The 15,560-nt window shown below is 42.3% G+C and overlaps 2 protein-coding genes across 4 annotated transcripts in view; one reads left to right on the top strand and one right to left on the bottom strand.

Moving 5' to 3' along the window:
* kmt2bb (lysine (K)-specific methyltransferase 2Bb) overlaps positions 1-15,560 on the top strand; it is a 386,582-nt gene that overhangs the window by 167,940 nt on the left and 203,082 nt on the right. The window lies entirely within an intron of this gene.
* kirrel2 (kirre like nephrin family adhesion molecule 2) overlaps positions 381-15,560 on the bottom strand; it is a 45,114-nt gene continuing 29,934 nt past the window's right edge. Inside the window, exons 1-13 of one of the 3 annotated variants that reach the window (XM_088013596.1) lie at positions 14,772-14,977; positions 13,407-13,564; positions 10,671-10,821; positions 10,411-10,516; positions 10,025-10,173; positions 9,780-9,907; positions 6,906-7,032; positions 5,622-5,722; positions 4,751-4,949; positions 3,705-3,824; positions 3,423-3,532; positions 3,151-3,240; positions 381-2,495 (exon numbers count right to left, since the gene is read on the bottom strand). In XM_088013596.1, the coding sequence (XP_087869722.1) occupies positions 1,992-2,495; positions 3,151-3,240; positions 3,423-3,532; positions 3,705-3,824; positions 4,751-4,949; positions 5,622-5,722; positions 6,906-7,032; positions 9,780-9,907; positions 10,025-10,173; positions 10,411-10,516; positions 10,671-10,821; positions 13,407-13,547 (1,926 nt within the window). In that variant the 5' untranslated portion in view covers positions 13,548-13,564; positions 14,772-14,977 and the 3' untranslated portion in view covers positions 381-1,991. Of the gene's footprint in view, positions 2,496-3,150; positions 3,241-3,422; positions 3,533-3,704; positions 3,825-4,750; positions 4,950-5,621; positions 5,723-6,905; positions 7,033-9,779; positions 9,908-10,024; positions 10,174-10,410; positions 10,517-10,670; positions 10,822-13,406; positions 13,565-14,771; positions 14,978-15,560 lie in introns of those variants that run through there. The other 2 variants (XM_088013594.1, XM_088013595.1) reach the window with 2 other exon arrangements.

The following is a 15,560-nucleotide window of genomic DNA, read 5'->3' as shown; positions in this document are numbered from 1 at the left end:
AGAGCTCATACCTTCTCACAGTGGAATTGTAATGAGGATGTACCTCTCCTCCCTGTCGTGAGCAGCCTGCATACCTGGGGAACTGTGGTGACAAGACAAGCTCATATTGTCAAATAATACCTTCCTTTGTCACAGCTCTATCTTATTACCCTACCAAATGGGCATGTTGACTTCAGGAGGTGGATACACATATAGTGGGGGTGGTGGGGGATCTACTGTCTCATCTGTCTTCATTAAAGTCACAGCAGCAGTGGGAGAATTGGAAAATCAACATAGACAGTGCTGCTAATTTATGTATTCATCACTTTTGCTACATGGGATGCTTTGTTTGTCGATGTGAAGCCGTAGCTGAATAACTTCCAGGATTCACTGGAGCCTGCTTCTTTATTGGAAATGGTTTTATTTAAATATAAATATGTGTACAAAGGTACAAGCAACAATAGCTCATTTCTAGCAAATAAAATTCTTAATACATTAATATAAGAATGAACAAAGAAATGGCAATTAGTTGTGTTCAAATGAAAGAAAATGAGCATTTCGACTGCATTCGATGATTGAACAACTCCGATGTGAAATTCTGTGATAGCCACAAAAAAAACAACAAAAAAACAACAAAAGACAGATTACATATGTATATAAAGATACTTTACAATAGAGCAGCTCACAAGCTGTACTTTAAGGCTTATATAAAATATAAAAATAAAAGACAAGCGATGATGTTGGCCTCCTCTCTTTCAGCGACATTTTGTTCTCTCGTCAGGCTGCCCTGGCACTAGCTCGCATAGACAAATGGCAGTACGGAAAACATCCAGGTTGTGAGACGCAATGGGATTGGGTGCGGAGAATCCGATACGCTCAACATGAAATGGAGATGAATATAAATGCTGAAAATTTGTCACAAGACACATTGTTTGCATGCAACAGAGAGAGAGAGAGCAAGAGCCGTTTGTACAGATGCGCAGTGTTTCAGGGTAGTACTGGTTCTTGTAAACATGTTGAGACAATTCGATTGAGTTGTAAAACTTTTCAACGGTCCACTTTAGGACCACCACTGATGCATCACTTATCCCGTCTGAGCCTCCAGAAGTTGACGTCACGTTCAAGTGTGTTTAATGTTCAAGATTGCCAACATTTCCCTCAACATCACTTTTGATTGTTCTTTTAAGATCTTACCATTTGTTTTACAATCAGAAAACAAAGTCCCCCCCCCTCAAGCGTTGGCCAATACTTTTCCCCATACAGTTCGTTCCATCTTTGGAATTTCATGGCCAAACCTTGTCCAACTTGTACAACATAGTTAATATATACTGTACACACATTCCCCTTGTATTTCTGTGTTATCCGCTGGCGAACAACACTTCGATGTCCAAAACCTGTTATCATCAGAAGACGCCTCAGGAACACAGCTAAGTTCAGATGTATTCCAGTGATTACGCCTCATACAGTACAGCGCCTGCAGCACTTGTTGGTCAGTACAGCTAGCCTGTTGTGCAGTATAGGATAAGCCTGTCTTTGTCAATAGCTGTCTTTTGTTAATGATAGAAACACGAATGTGCTTAGAATTGCTTTCGCATGCCAACAAGACACCAAATGACAGACAACAAAAGGCTGTTCATATTGTTTTTTTTTTTTCTTTTTCCTTGAACATGTTTTAGCTTTGTGAGATCTTCTTTCCCAGTCTCCATGAGGTCATTTTTGACATTTAGTGTTGACTCAAAGTTAAGTACTGGAATGCAGGTTAAAGGATATGCCAGCTGAGATGTAGGATTGTTCCAGTTGGCCATTTTCATGTTCAGAAAATTAAAACCTGGTGAGGTATCACACACTGCTAGATTTTCCATCTTGGCATCCATCACAGGTTATCCCAAGACTGTCCACGCAAATCTTTGCAGGACTGTGTGAGTAAACAAAGTCTCTTTTCATGTTAGTTCAACCACAAATGTGGTATCTACTCACTTCTATTTTGCTGTTAACATTTTTTTTCTGTTCAATCAGACATGAGTCTGCATGCGTTGAGTCTGCCGGCCATAGTCAGACTGCTGGGAGGACACTTGAGAGGAGGCGTAGGAGAAACGAGATGAGCTCGATACCTTGCTGGCCTGATCTGATTGGTCGTATGCATCAACCTTCTCGTAGGAAGCCGGCTTGACATAACTGGTGAAGGCACGACCGTAGGTGGCAGGAAGGTAGGCTGAGCCACTGTAGAGGGGATCTGTGGGATATATGGTAGCTGTTTGGGTGGGCGACTGTGGCTGCTGCTGCTGGGCTGGTGGCTGCTGTTCATACGAAGATCGACTCACAGTATTAGTGGCGTATCGGTGGGAGAACTCGTAGATACGGGGCTGAGAGCCATGCTGGCCGTACATGGGGCTTGGAGAAGGCAGCTGTGATGGCGTGTAGACCGGCCGGGAGTTGGGCACGTACTCTGAGAAGCCACTGTTGCGGATGTGACGGTCATCGTGGCCCCTGACATTGTAATATCCGTTGGTGGGGTCCTATGATTAAGACAGGGGAATGTAAATCAATAATGTAAAATATGTACAAAATGTTTTGTTCATGTGCAAAGGCTGAAAAAACAAAAATGTACATGGTCCACATTTTTTCATGTTATAACCGCAAACCCTTGTGTTGTAGATCAGTTTCACAACCTTTACAGCCTGAAACAGGTCTTCCTCTGGGTTCACTTACTATTGATGCCCCTTTTCAACTAGAACCTACTCAGTACAACTCAAGACTATACTCTGTTTGATAGAGTAAAGACATTATTTATTGTCCCACAAAATTAGGTCTAACAGCAACATGATTTTCCACTAACACTATGTGATAACATGGTGCTTTTATTTGCTGTTGGGCTGAAAACGCAACATTGTGGCAATGGTGGTGGGAGTTTGTCCAGCAATTGGTGGGTTGCCAGTTTGATCCCCACTCTGTCAGCCTCTGTGGTTGTGTCCCTGACCAAGATAGCCCACAGGGCAGCTGTGGCTATTATCCAGTCTATCAGATTGAACACTCCAAATTATTATCGACAGGATAATGAAATTATTGAAGTTTATGGTCACATAATAAAATGTGGAAAATGGGTATGAACACTTTTTCAAGACAGTTTACTTGCTATACCGAAAGTGTCTTTTCAAGTCTTTTAAGTTTTACCTTGATGTCCGATCTTTCGTCATCCTCCTCCTCCAGGAGGTCACTGTGTTCTGTGCGAGATGTCCCTGGAGACTCGCTGCTGTTGGGAGCCTGAGGGAAGACCAAGCATTTCTAAAGAATTACAAGAACGAACAAGACCTTGCTTGAATAGGAACAAAAGAAAAGTTTGAAGTTTCTGCTTCAATGTTAATGTAACCCCTGTCTTTCTAGCTCCCATCACTGTCTGACACACAGAGAAGGTAAAAAAAAAAAAAAAAAAAAATCAAACTTACCATTGGTTCTTTGACATCCTCCTCATCATCGTTGCCACGAGTAGCGTTGTGATCGCTGTGAACAATCTGAACCCTGATATCACTCTTGGAAAGTCGAGTGCATCTCTTACCTGTGGGAATTGAAAAGGGTTTTTACTTGACACGCCATGGCAAGTTTCTAAATTTACATATCGTTTTAAGTGTTTTAATATAAAGCCACAAGAAAACCTTCACTGTTCAGAAGAGAAAAAAAAACAAAACAATTGTTTGATTTGAAGAGTTTCCCATCTTGCCCATACTAACCGTTGAGCTCACCTTTGCCTGTGTGTCGGCAGCAGAGGGAGACGAGTGTGATTACACAGATAAGCAGGACACAACCTCCACCTACTGCTCCGCCGACAATCATCAACATAGGGAGGGCCTCTGTAAAAAAAAAAAAAAAAAAAAGAGGGTAGGGGCAGATGGAAGAAAAGAGCATATTTAGATGTTAAAAATGTGCAGAGCAAATGAGGAAAATTAAAATGGAAGAATTAGAGAGACTTCATTCATTTGCCTTGCTAATCCCTTAGACCCACTATGGCTATAAATCCATAAACAGCACGCCTCAGTCCTCTCACAGCTTCTGTAGCATATGCTCATGTGGACAATTCGGCATCTTGCAGCATGGCTATTGTCTCTAATCTCTCTGACGGAAGGGTAACAAGGCCTGACATGCAATGAAGCAATAGACAGTAATCTAATTAGAGATTCCAGGAGATACTGCTGCCCCTTTCTCTGGAGACCCTCGCGCTGATGCATTGATGTAAATTACTGTCGAGGACCTTATTTTTGGCGTTTGCTGCAGCGAAGGTTACCAGAGTCACTGCTCAAGTGGTACTGGTTAATTTTAAGACCACTTCAGGGGATTTACTGCCTTATTTTTCTGAGCTTTTCTGAGCTATGATATGGTGATGAAGACTATAACCCCAACCACAAACACATTTGTTCCCTAATCGATCTACATATTATGTGGCAAACACAATCATTAACATACACATCTACTGATTAAATTATATTGCCTGAGTTTAATTTAGCTAAGGCAAGTTAGCTAGATGTTGTAGTTGGATGTTATCTAATTAGAACGTCTTTAAAAATCACATGACAGAATCTCCAAAAAAAAGTTTTTATAATGTATATAAATTTATACTGGAGACACTGGGCATGGCTGATTCATTTTGGTCATTATGTGCCACCTTGACAAAGCAGAAGCCATTTCACTTCATTGAGCCAGTTCTGCTCAAGTGATTTATGAGTCATAGCTATAGTAATATCACTGTAACCTTTTGTGCAGAGCTGCTGTCGGTGTTTACCTTGCTCCTTCAGTGTGACCAGGGCAGTGCCGGTGCCAAAGCGGTTCCAAGCGGTGCAGTTGTACCGCATCTGAAAATCCTGCACCAAAGTCTCGGACAGGACAAGAGAGGAAAGGACCCCATGGTCAGTGGTCACAGTTTGCACCGAGTATCGACCAGAGGAACCAGAGGACAGACTCATGTCTCCAAAGGTCCAAACCTGTGGAGGGTAAACAACGGGTAGTAAATTGCTTTTTTTCGTGTGTGATGAATCTCTCAGCAAATGACCAAAGCAAAGGGATGCACACTTGTTTATAGATCCCTGCCTGCCACCGGCAGAAAACCAGTTTTTCTGTTTGTTCTGCTTTCCCTCTGCTGACCTCCAAGGTGCTCTGTGGCTCACAGGCTCATGTTTAACCTACCATCCACGTCTGCCCTGCAGGTGAGGCCTAAAGAGGTTTAGGAGGCTGCGCTACGAAATAAGGCTCCACTCTGCCGTCTCCACCATCAGGCCAGCAGGGCACCTGTCTCTCATTCCTCCACACGCCCTAATTATTCTCTTCCAACCCAGCAGTTCAACAGGGTCAGCTAAGTGATGCCCCTTGGGCTGCTAATTGAATGTAGTTTGGCAAATCCTGTAAAAACCTCGTCTGCAACTCCCCCAACTCTGCAATCCTTTCAGCCTCTCTCTGCAATTACAGCCATGAATATGTGTGCCCAAGTGTGTATCTTTTAACAAGTGAAGTAGAGGTGTGTTAAGGCAAAAGTGCAATGCTGAGGTCAAGGCTAGCATTCCTCTGGCTGCTCTCTCTCATTTGGGTGTGGCAAAGAGGAACATTGTGTTATCCCTCTAAAAATGAGAACATGAACACAAGTAAAGAAGCTTGCTTACAATCTTATCAGGTGGAGGGCTGCTTCCCACCCGGCACTCCAGTTTGCCCTTGGAATGCTTGACAGCATGCTGCGTTGCGTCTGCTGTGATGATAGGCGGACCTGGTGCGAAAAAGAATGATGGACAGAGAAGAAATGAAAAAAGGTATGGTTATTTGTTTAATAGCAAAAGGAACCACAAAAAAACGGGTATTTTTATCGTTGCTAAAAAATAGTTTTGGCTTTATTATTACTATAGGGTACGTCAGAAAGGAAAAATGGCAGAGCTTAAATAAATCCCCTTCTGATGTTTTTTTTATGTATGCTAACATTAGCAAAGTAGCATAACTGCTACAGGAATCTAGAAAAGTGACTGACTGCAATACAATTAATTTAGTTAACTTGGTCAACTACTTCAGTGGGCATGCAGAGTATTTTTTTTACATAGGTATTGTAGATGATGTGTCTTTAAATGGCTGTTGCCAGGTCCTCTTTAATGGGTTGTGTGCTCCAGAGTTCGTCTTCTGTGTAGCCACTAAATTTGCTGAAGTGGCCTGTTCACTGGGCTCTAAACAAGCTGTAACAAAGTTGCTGAACATCCAGAATGCTGCTGCAAGAGTTCTCACTAGAACCAGTCCAGTGCTCAGATCTCTACACTGGATTCCTGTTGCACAGAGGATACTTTAAAACAGCTCTACTTGCTTATAAGTGCCTTTGTTGTCTAGTGCAAAAACTACATCTGACGTGCTGGAGCCCTATGAACCAGCTTGGACTCTGAGAACGTCAGGTAGTGGTCCTCCTACTGGTGCCCAGAGTCAGAACTAAACACCTCGAGGCTGTATGTCAGCATTATGCTCCTAAAGTCTGGACCTGTCTTCCTGAAGAAGTGAGACAGGCCGCGACTTTCACTCTGTTTTCAAACACTTTACATTTTCTGTAAAGCACTTTGAATTTTCTTGTACACAAAATGTGCTATACAAATAAATTTGCCTTGCCTTGTACTCTCTCCATCCACCTGCCCTAATAAATTATTGGTAATCAGACTTTGACCTCATGGTACCTGTGATATTTTAATCTGCAAAATACAGCATTAACTTTTCACCTAACCCTTTTTTTTTTCTTTTATTTGCAGTGAACTTAATGAAAAAGCACAAAGAAATAATCAATTTGTAATTTGGTGAAAAGTTACAGGGAAAAAAAAAAAAAAACTTAAAAAGTATAATTTGCAAATGCCAAAGTATCCCAAAGTTTTGCTATGGAACAATACATTGTGACTGTGCAGTCATTTTCTGAAGAAGTCACTCACCATTTACTGTTAGAGTGACATCTCTTTCTGCTACTCCTATACGAGGAACAATGGCCTTGCAGGTGTATGTTCCAGCATCCTCCTGGGTAACAGCCTTCAGCTGCAAGGTGTTACCATTACTGAGCACCTGGTGAGAGATCCAAAGAGACAAGTGAGAAATGTGTTAGAAAGAGAAAAAGCAAAAAAACAAAAAAAAAACAAAATGAGGCAGCGGAGGGAAGAGGCAGACAAAGGAAGTGCAAGCCTTCATCAGGGGCCCCCTCATTGCGGAGGCAGTGCAGAGGTGGGCTGACCATTGTAACAAATGCTGGTGGTTGGAGTTTAATTTCATTGTGAAGAGCTTTAATCACAGCATTAAGCACTCCAGCCACCGCTGAGTGACCGTGCTGCTGGGGAGATTGTTGTAATTAAACAGTGGGGACAGATCGTGGCGTACTATGTGTGAGTGGGCCCTAGCCTTTGGAGCTCCTACACTCACTCACTCCTTAGCTCATTGATCCTGTCATTCCATCAAGCTGTGATTAATCCATTTATCCCCACTCTGTCCTCCTCCCTCCTTCTCCTCGTCTTCACATCCTCCCTCTCTCTCTCTCCATTTTTTTTTTTTTTTTTTTGTATTTCAACACTTACAGAGTAACCCAATTAATCCATTACTCATGGCTGTGTGAGGGACAGTGGCAGTGGGTGGATTAGAAAAATGCCTGCACATTTTGCTCAGAGTGGTTGAAAGTGTTCGTTCTGAGAGATGACGGCACCGCTTATTTCATCCAACAGCGGCCTGCGCTGGGGCTGCTTTCTCCAGCACGGCTTCAGAAATTATATTAGTGGTCTGGAAAGAAGCTCCTAAGGGACGCCTCCTTTAATGGTGTGTGCAGCGAAAGACGTTTACCAGAGTGATGTAAAGTTATGATGGAAACTTCCCATTATTTCACCCAAGAAAGTGACTTTGAGGAGGCAGATTCAGATGTCGTGCGTAGACTTGTTTTACACCCAAGTGTTTTTAGATAACATTATTTAAAAAGAATTAGAACTCAATTTCACAAGCACTTTGACTATTACAAAAAAAAAAAAAAACTGTCTTGCTTCCTCATAAATGACAGACATATTTGACAACTGAGGAGAGTATGGAAGCTATCCAGCAAAGACCAGTCTACTATGATCTTGCAAAGTGAAGTCGGAACAGTGGGCTTCTCAACCCTCCCACAGCTGCTGCTTCTGTTTTGGGGGGGCAAATAGGCGATCATTGACAGGACACACACATCGTGTCTAACATCTGCCTTGCTTTTCCTGAATATATCTAGCTGTGATTACGGGAAGTCTAAGGGTATAACTTTTTTTTTTTTTGTTTAGAAGGAAGGAGTGCATTACTTGCAGTAGATAATCCTCTTTGGGTCTTCAGTAAATATTAATCCAGATTATTGGTCGCTGTAGATGCTAATTGCTAGTTCGAGTGAAGCCATCTAAAACTCCAAAATAATTATTCCCAAAGTTACATCTGTGCTATCAAATTGCTCTGTGTGTACGATTTTACAGTTTGAGATTTATTTTCGTCATTTTCTTGTAAAGCAAACAAGAAATGTCGATGCTTTTTGGAGACAAGCACGAAAACCTTAGCAGATGGACGTGTGAAACCTGGACTGGGTTGTTCTGCACATGAGGAAGATTCACTAAAACTATTTTTAGCTTGTAGAGTTGTAGGTACGAGGTGGTGTGCCACAGATAACATTCCATTGTCAAACGTGCTTGGAACATAATCAAAAAGATTTTTTTGAGTACGAGACTCAAAGTCTCGTATAAAAGTTTATTGACCTTTTCATAGAATAACTTTCTTGTTATGTTGTTACTTTGACTGGAAATATTTTCAGTGTCCTGTTGTCAGTATGTGATTCACATAGGTTGGAGCTTACTGCCTCCAACCTCAACTTACTGTGTTAATAATCACCAGGCTCTATCAAACTAGCCACCCTCTTCAAACATGAAAACGGTTTATAGATTCACAAAATAGTATCTGCACAAACTTCCATGATGGTAGAATTTAAATTTTCTCTTGCCCTGTCTCATGAGCAACATTTTAAAGGTTTTTTTTTATCAATCTTATGTCATTTTTTCATGAAAGTGTTAAAAAATAAACAAGAAATTCCAAATAATATGACCAGACCAAAAAATTTTTATAAAAAAAGTAATGTCCTCACATATGAAATCACTTGGTTTTTTGATGGAAATGCTATGAATACATGCTATTGGGTTGTCTAAAACATTGACAACCCAAATAGATTTTGGGAAATGGATTTTTTTTTAAATTGCTGAACATTTGAAGGTCTGCCATAACTCTGAGTAGCTATTAGCATCAGTCTCTGGGACCAATTATTCTCGATTTATACAAACTGACCAAAAACTCCAACTCAAAAATCCTTAAGCACCCCTTTAAGCAATTTTCTATTAAGCTAAAACAACTAAAAACACTAATTTGTCGGAAACAGAGGAGAAATATAGATGCATCTTTTATTCAGTGTCAGGGAAAATCAGATCTTTTTGTAAACTGTGGGGCGACACTTAGTAATTCTTTTAGTTTGAACCGGTTGTCGGCTGATTGATTGACCAACTGATTGCCTTAGACTTATGACAGCATGCCATGTGCACGTATTTGTCTGTATGAATCTGTCATTGGGCAGACAGTTTTCTGCCAGAGGCTCTAGCCCTAAGGGAGCTAGCTGTGAGAGGTGTTGAAGATTCAGCCAGGAAAAAAGTGTTGGGGAAAAAGTGTGTGGGATTCATGCCTCTAGGCCATGTGCGAATGTTCCTCTCTGGAGGAATGTTGGCGTTGAAGTTTTACTATTAGGATAAAGTGGCGACTTGTTTTCTGGGTTGACTTACCACGCTGGAGCCATGCTTTGTCCAAGCCAGGGTCAGAGGAGGGTTTCCAGTCCATGCGCAGGTAAAGGCTGCATCCATCCCTATGTCTACAGTCATCGGCTTGGGCTCTGACAGCAGTCTTGGGCCAACTAAGGTAAAGTAGGCAGTTTTGATCAATAAGAAACTACTTTTCAGCTAATATACCCTTAAAATGGTCAAACAATAGCCAGCTGTACCGCATGATATGCTCCTCCAGTGAAACTTACATTGCACATCGACCAGAGTGCTGACGTTGGTGCTGCCCACAGAGTTTGACACCTCGCAGGAGACCGGGTCGGTGAAATAAGAATAATCCACAGTCACCTCAAGGCTGTCCCCATTGGCTTCCGAGATGGGCACTCCTCCTTTCGACCACCTTGGACATAGGAGCAATCACATTAAACTGTTGCATTCGCCCAGGAAAGGCAATTAGTCATGCTTATGTGAAAAAGGCCATTAGCAGATTTAAGGACTGTGCCAATCAAAAGCTGCCAATTAAAAGGCCCATTTAGCCAAAACGATTGACTTCAGAAGCTTTGCTTTTTAAATGTACCATTAAATGTATTGGATATTTTTAAGCAACTCGAGTGTTGCAAATAATTGAGAAGTGTACCTGTAACCAGTGATCTCAGGGTTGGCAGATGCAGAGCAGATGAAGAGAACTTTGGCCCCCTCTGTCACGGTCTGCGGTTGGACTGACAGGGTCACCGCAGGTGGATCTATGAGGAGCAAACATGTTCATGTTAAATATTTAGGACTTAAACCGGTAACCACACAGAAAACAATTCATTGCACTCTTCATTGATTTTTTTTTTCTTTATATATTTTTTTCATGTTTTAAAAACTTTATGGACAGGTGCATGCAGGACTCACGCTGGACACTGATAGTGACTGAAGTCTGTCGTCCAGCGGGAGCAGCTGGGTTGAGAACCCTGCAGGTGTAGGTGCGTCCGGAGTCGCTGTCTTCTGGAATGATTGGAAGCATACTGACAGCTGCCTCCCTCTTCCCATCCTCCATTAGGGCCTACCGAGTTAGGACAACAAAGGTGCAGGAACTTAGAAAGGAAAATCCGATCAATGTTGCACAAAACAAGTCAGTGCCTTATGACACTGCGGTCCAGCTCTTTGGAAAGTAAGTAATTTATTTTATGGTGCAGCACGGGAATATTGTGATGCTCCCACATTTCCGAGTGTTCCCTGTCAGCGCTCCTTGTTTGTCATTATCTTTAAAATCTATTTACTGCTTGGAAATCAATACTTCTAAGTAAGTAAAGGTGTAGATTCTTAAGATCTGACTCCGTAGGAGCTCTCTTTCTCTCTTCTGCTTCTCATGCATGCGTAAAAAAAAAAAGCTCCACTGGGCACAGTGATGAAGTGCTTTGTAAAATGTTTATTTCCCTTCAACTTTTTCATATTGTTACAACCACAACCTATATTAGATTTAATTGTGTTTTTTATGTTGGACTAACACAACATGCTGCATTTATTGTAGGTTAAAATAAAAAACAGATTAATGGGGAGAATCTGTAAACATTAACATTCAAGTCTTGCTATAAATTCTAAATTGGACTTAGGTCTGGACTTTGACTTGGCCAATCTAACACATACATTTGGTTTCATCTAAAGTAATCTTTGCTCTATGCCTGGCTGTTTATTATGACTTTAGGGTCATTGTCTTGCTGGAAGGTGAACTTCCACTCCAGGTTTTCTTTCCTTCCATTTAGCTCCATTCATCTTCCCATCAACTCTGACCAGTTTCCCCATTGGGAAAAAAATGTATTTCCCCAAAGCATGATGCTGCCACCACCATATCTTTCTATGGCGATTGACATGTTCAAGTAATTGGATGCATTCATTTCTATCATACCTATTTTTTCCCCTGAATTTTTTAATTTTGTTCTGATCTGCCCAGAGCTGCTTCTTCGACACATTTGCCGTTTACCCTACATGACTTCCAATAAACTGCATTTAGGGCTTCATATGGCTTTATTTCAACGACGACTTTATTCGAGGCAATAATCTCCCTTGAACTTTTTCAAGAGGAATATAAAGGTCATATTTTTGAAACGCACGACTTAAAGTCATTCTGTCAAAAGATTTTCAGAGCCGAAGTGGTGAATGCAGCTCCTCCGGAGCTACAATTGGTCTCTTGCCTTCTTCTCTTATTAATGCTCTCCATGCTCAGTTTAAATAGGTTTGCTACAATACGGCTTCCATTTTCAGATAATGGATTAAAAATTGCTCTGAGAGCTGTCAAAAAATTGGGAGCTTGTGTTGCTTCTCCACAACCGTATCCCTGACCTGTCTGGTGCACCATTTGGGCTTTAAGATGCTCTCTAATGTTCTTCAACAAACCTTTGAAACTCTTTACAGAACCGCTGTATTTATACTGGGATTCAGTTACACAAGGGTGGCTGTGCTAGATTTTATTAAGGGTAAGAGGAAAGGGGACTGAGTACAAATGGGTTGCAAACTTGTTTGTTATTGGTAGAAAATTATGAAAACCATACATCATTTTCATTTAGCTTTCTTTCATGTGAAAAAAAAAAAAAAAACACACAAAAGTATGTGGTAATAATGTGCCAAAATGCAATAAAGCCCCAATAGTTATAAAAAGGTTTTTCAAGCAGTTCACAGAGAGTTGGGAGGGAAATAACTGCAACGGCCACAGAGAAAGGTATGTGTGTTTTTACATTGGGGAATGGTCGCATGGAAGAAGTGTCACAAATCGAGTGCGAGCTAAACCTTTTCCCTTGACAGCCAAATCAATGGAGCAGGTCTTTCACTTCCTCGGCCCGACACACAAAAAGCATTTTTGTGCTAGATCAAATCACATCACTCTCTGTCACCACCACTCACTCGGACAAAGCCTCGTCCAGCCCTCCACCCGGCCTCGGTTTGGCAAAATTGACGGATATTTGCTTCATTTTGCACAAAGCCGCCTCGTGATTTAACTGAATATTGATGCCCCTCTCTGTGCCTCTTTCCCTCTTCAACTCCTTACATCTTGTATCCTCTCACGCCCTCACCCCTCTGATCCTCCGCCCCCGTTCCACCTCTTTCTCACTCTGCAGGCTTTCGCTTCCTTAAATGTGGCGTTTAGCGTCGTTTAGCGTGGTCAGGGAGCATGAAAAATGTGACACTTTCCCAGCCGCGGCCGCCTCACGCTCGGGCGCATCCCCATTGTGTCTCTACATTGTTGTGGGTGATTTCTCCTCTGCAGAAGCTCTACTGTATGAAACGCTCATGCCTGTCTGAGCTTTGGCATGCTCCAGTTATGCTGTAGTGTGGCTGCATTAGCAAGCAAAAAGAAGGGGGGGGGGGCGTGCAGGGTTGGGTGGAGGCATAGGAGGCGAAGGTGGGGGTCAGGAATGAGTGATAAAAATGGGAGGGGGACTGCAGAGAGCACAAGAAGAAATCCTCATGACTGAAGGGAGGTAATAGATAAAAAAAAAAAAAGAAAGATCGGGAGAAATAGAAAGAGATTGAGAGTCATACCCCTGAGAGGAAATGTCTTTGTTTTGAATACTTTTGCATGTGTTCCTCTCCAACTATTACTTTCTACAAGATTGCGCGGGCGGTTAGCGACTAAGCCCGCTCTCGCTGTACCTTGGAATAAATCGCTGTCTCCATGACCTCTCCATCTCTGTACCAGGTGATCTCAGCTGCAGGTTTGGCTCCCGAGGCTCTGCAGGTAAGGTTGTGCGGTGTGTGGGCCTTCAGACGAACAACGGGGCCGCCTTCCACCATGGGGTCAGAGGGTGGAACTGTGGAGCAGAGCAAAAAAAACATGCCACTCAGAAACAAAACGGCAAGACCCAGGCGAGTACACAGCCAGGCTGATGCTGGCTGTAGCTTTTTAGCTCGGTGTCGGTGTATGACTATATCTTCTTACTAGCGAGCGTCTGTTAACAAGGTGTAGCTTTATACAAGAGAAAAGACCAAGAACAGTTGTTAGTTGGCGGCGGGGAAAGAAAAAGAAACACTCAACCTTATTTATTTCCTTTCTGGGGACTAGCATTATTACTCTATTTGCTTCCACTGCTGCAGAGTGATGTTTCAGCCGAATTGCTTATTTGTTCATTTATTTGCATGGTTTCGCACGCACCACTGGCAAGCCGAGCGTGCCACCCCTGATGAAGGCGTCTATCTCCCCCGACCAATAAGAGAAGGCGCAAACATGGGGTTTGTGCTGGCCTTTCTCGCACCCTCCGCCGAACCAATTTTGCTGTGTGTATCTGAATTGTCAGAGGTCCTTCCGTTGCCGCGGCACGGACACTAATGGAATCCGAGCGCTAGGTGATTTTAATTTCCATGCCGATTCCCCTGACTGCACTCCCACCGTTGACTCCTTTGACTGTGCAGGATTGCTTTGGTCTCATCTGGCCACATTGATTTATACACACGCATACACACAAATGCGGGCGGTTGCACACGCGACGCAGGAAAGCCCCACTTCCTTTTCGATAGTCACATCCTCACAAACAGCTACACTGCATTTTGATTTTATTTCTGTGTGTATTTCATAAGCATGATGATCATGAACCGCCAGCCAGAGTCTTTTGGGGCACTTTTCCAGGAGGGGGTGACAGTTTTTCATTGATTTCTGTGATTTTACATACTATGTATTTCTACATAGGGAGAACTGGAGGCTGCTTTGCTCTGTGCAGACAGATGAGCATTCATGATTTGTCTTTTTACAGTGCCTCGCAAAAGTATTCACACCCATGCCACACTTTATGTCATTGCAGTCGGAAATTAAATGTATTATTACTGAGATTTTATGTCCCACCATTATTAACCAATTGTGAAGTGGAAGGAGCAATACACATGGTTGTCAGGATACTACACAAATAAAAATCGAACACGTATCATTTGCGTTTACACACACCTGTATGTCTGAAACTGAATTGTTGTCTGTTTTGTTAAAGAATAGTTTTGATAATTTCCTATGAAAGACGTGATTGTAGTTACCTGAGCTGTAGCTCACTGCAGTTCCTCCAGAGCTACCAGAAACCTCTGGACTGCTTCTGGTTTATGCTGTTCCCTTCAGGTAAGATGACGTCTATGTCTTGGTAGGTTGTCGGTTTGTGCTGCACTTTTCCCAAATCTGAACCCTCCTTTAAACAACCTAAATAAACCCTCTCTCTCTAAGCTGTTTGGGGAGTTCCTTGGTCCCCATCACACTGTGATGTTCTCTAGCAAACCTGGAGAGCGAGCAGCTGTATAAGCTGATGGTTAATTGCACACAGGTGGACACTTACTTACTAATTAGGTGACCTCAGAAGGCAGCCACATGGTTATATTTACTGTTTTCAGAGTAAAGGGGGATGAATACTAATTCAAGCCACGTTTTTGAGGTTCTTGTGAAAATTTTCCAACTGAATGCATGATTTTTCTTTCACTTTGCCGCTTCGTGTTAGGGTTATGACGTAAAACGCCTCCCAAAAATATACTGAGGATGATTTGAAATGTGCCAAGTTGTAAAAGCGTCGAGGAGGTTTGAGTGCTTTTGTTCTACTTCAGTTCTGAGTGTGACTTCTCTACCTAGCCAACCCAATCTCCAGTGTTTGACACTTTGCCTCCGTGGCAACAAATAAATAACAGAACGGCAGCCTTTGTGGCACAATTTGCCGCAACTGCTCTGCATAAACTCTTCCTTTGAGTTTCTCCCTCCTTATAAGGTTTATTTGCTTGTGTGATAATTTATGGACTATTGACAGGACTAATTAATGGAGTGGTGTTCCTTTGCATGCCACCAGA

This window comes from Poecilia mexicana, unplaced genomic scaffold, assembly GCF_051168715.1.
Source record: "Poecilia mexicana isolate PSO_F unplaced genomic scaffold, ASM5116871v1 scaffold_16, whole genome shotgun sequence".
NCBI lineage: Eukaryota > Metazoa > Chordata > Actinopteri > Cyprinodontiformes > Poeciliidae > Poecilia > Poecilia mexicana.
This window is presented reverse-complemented; position numbering and strand designations above follow the sequence as displayed.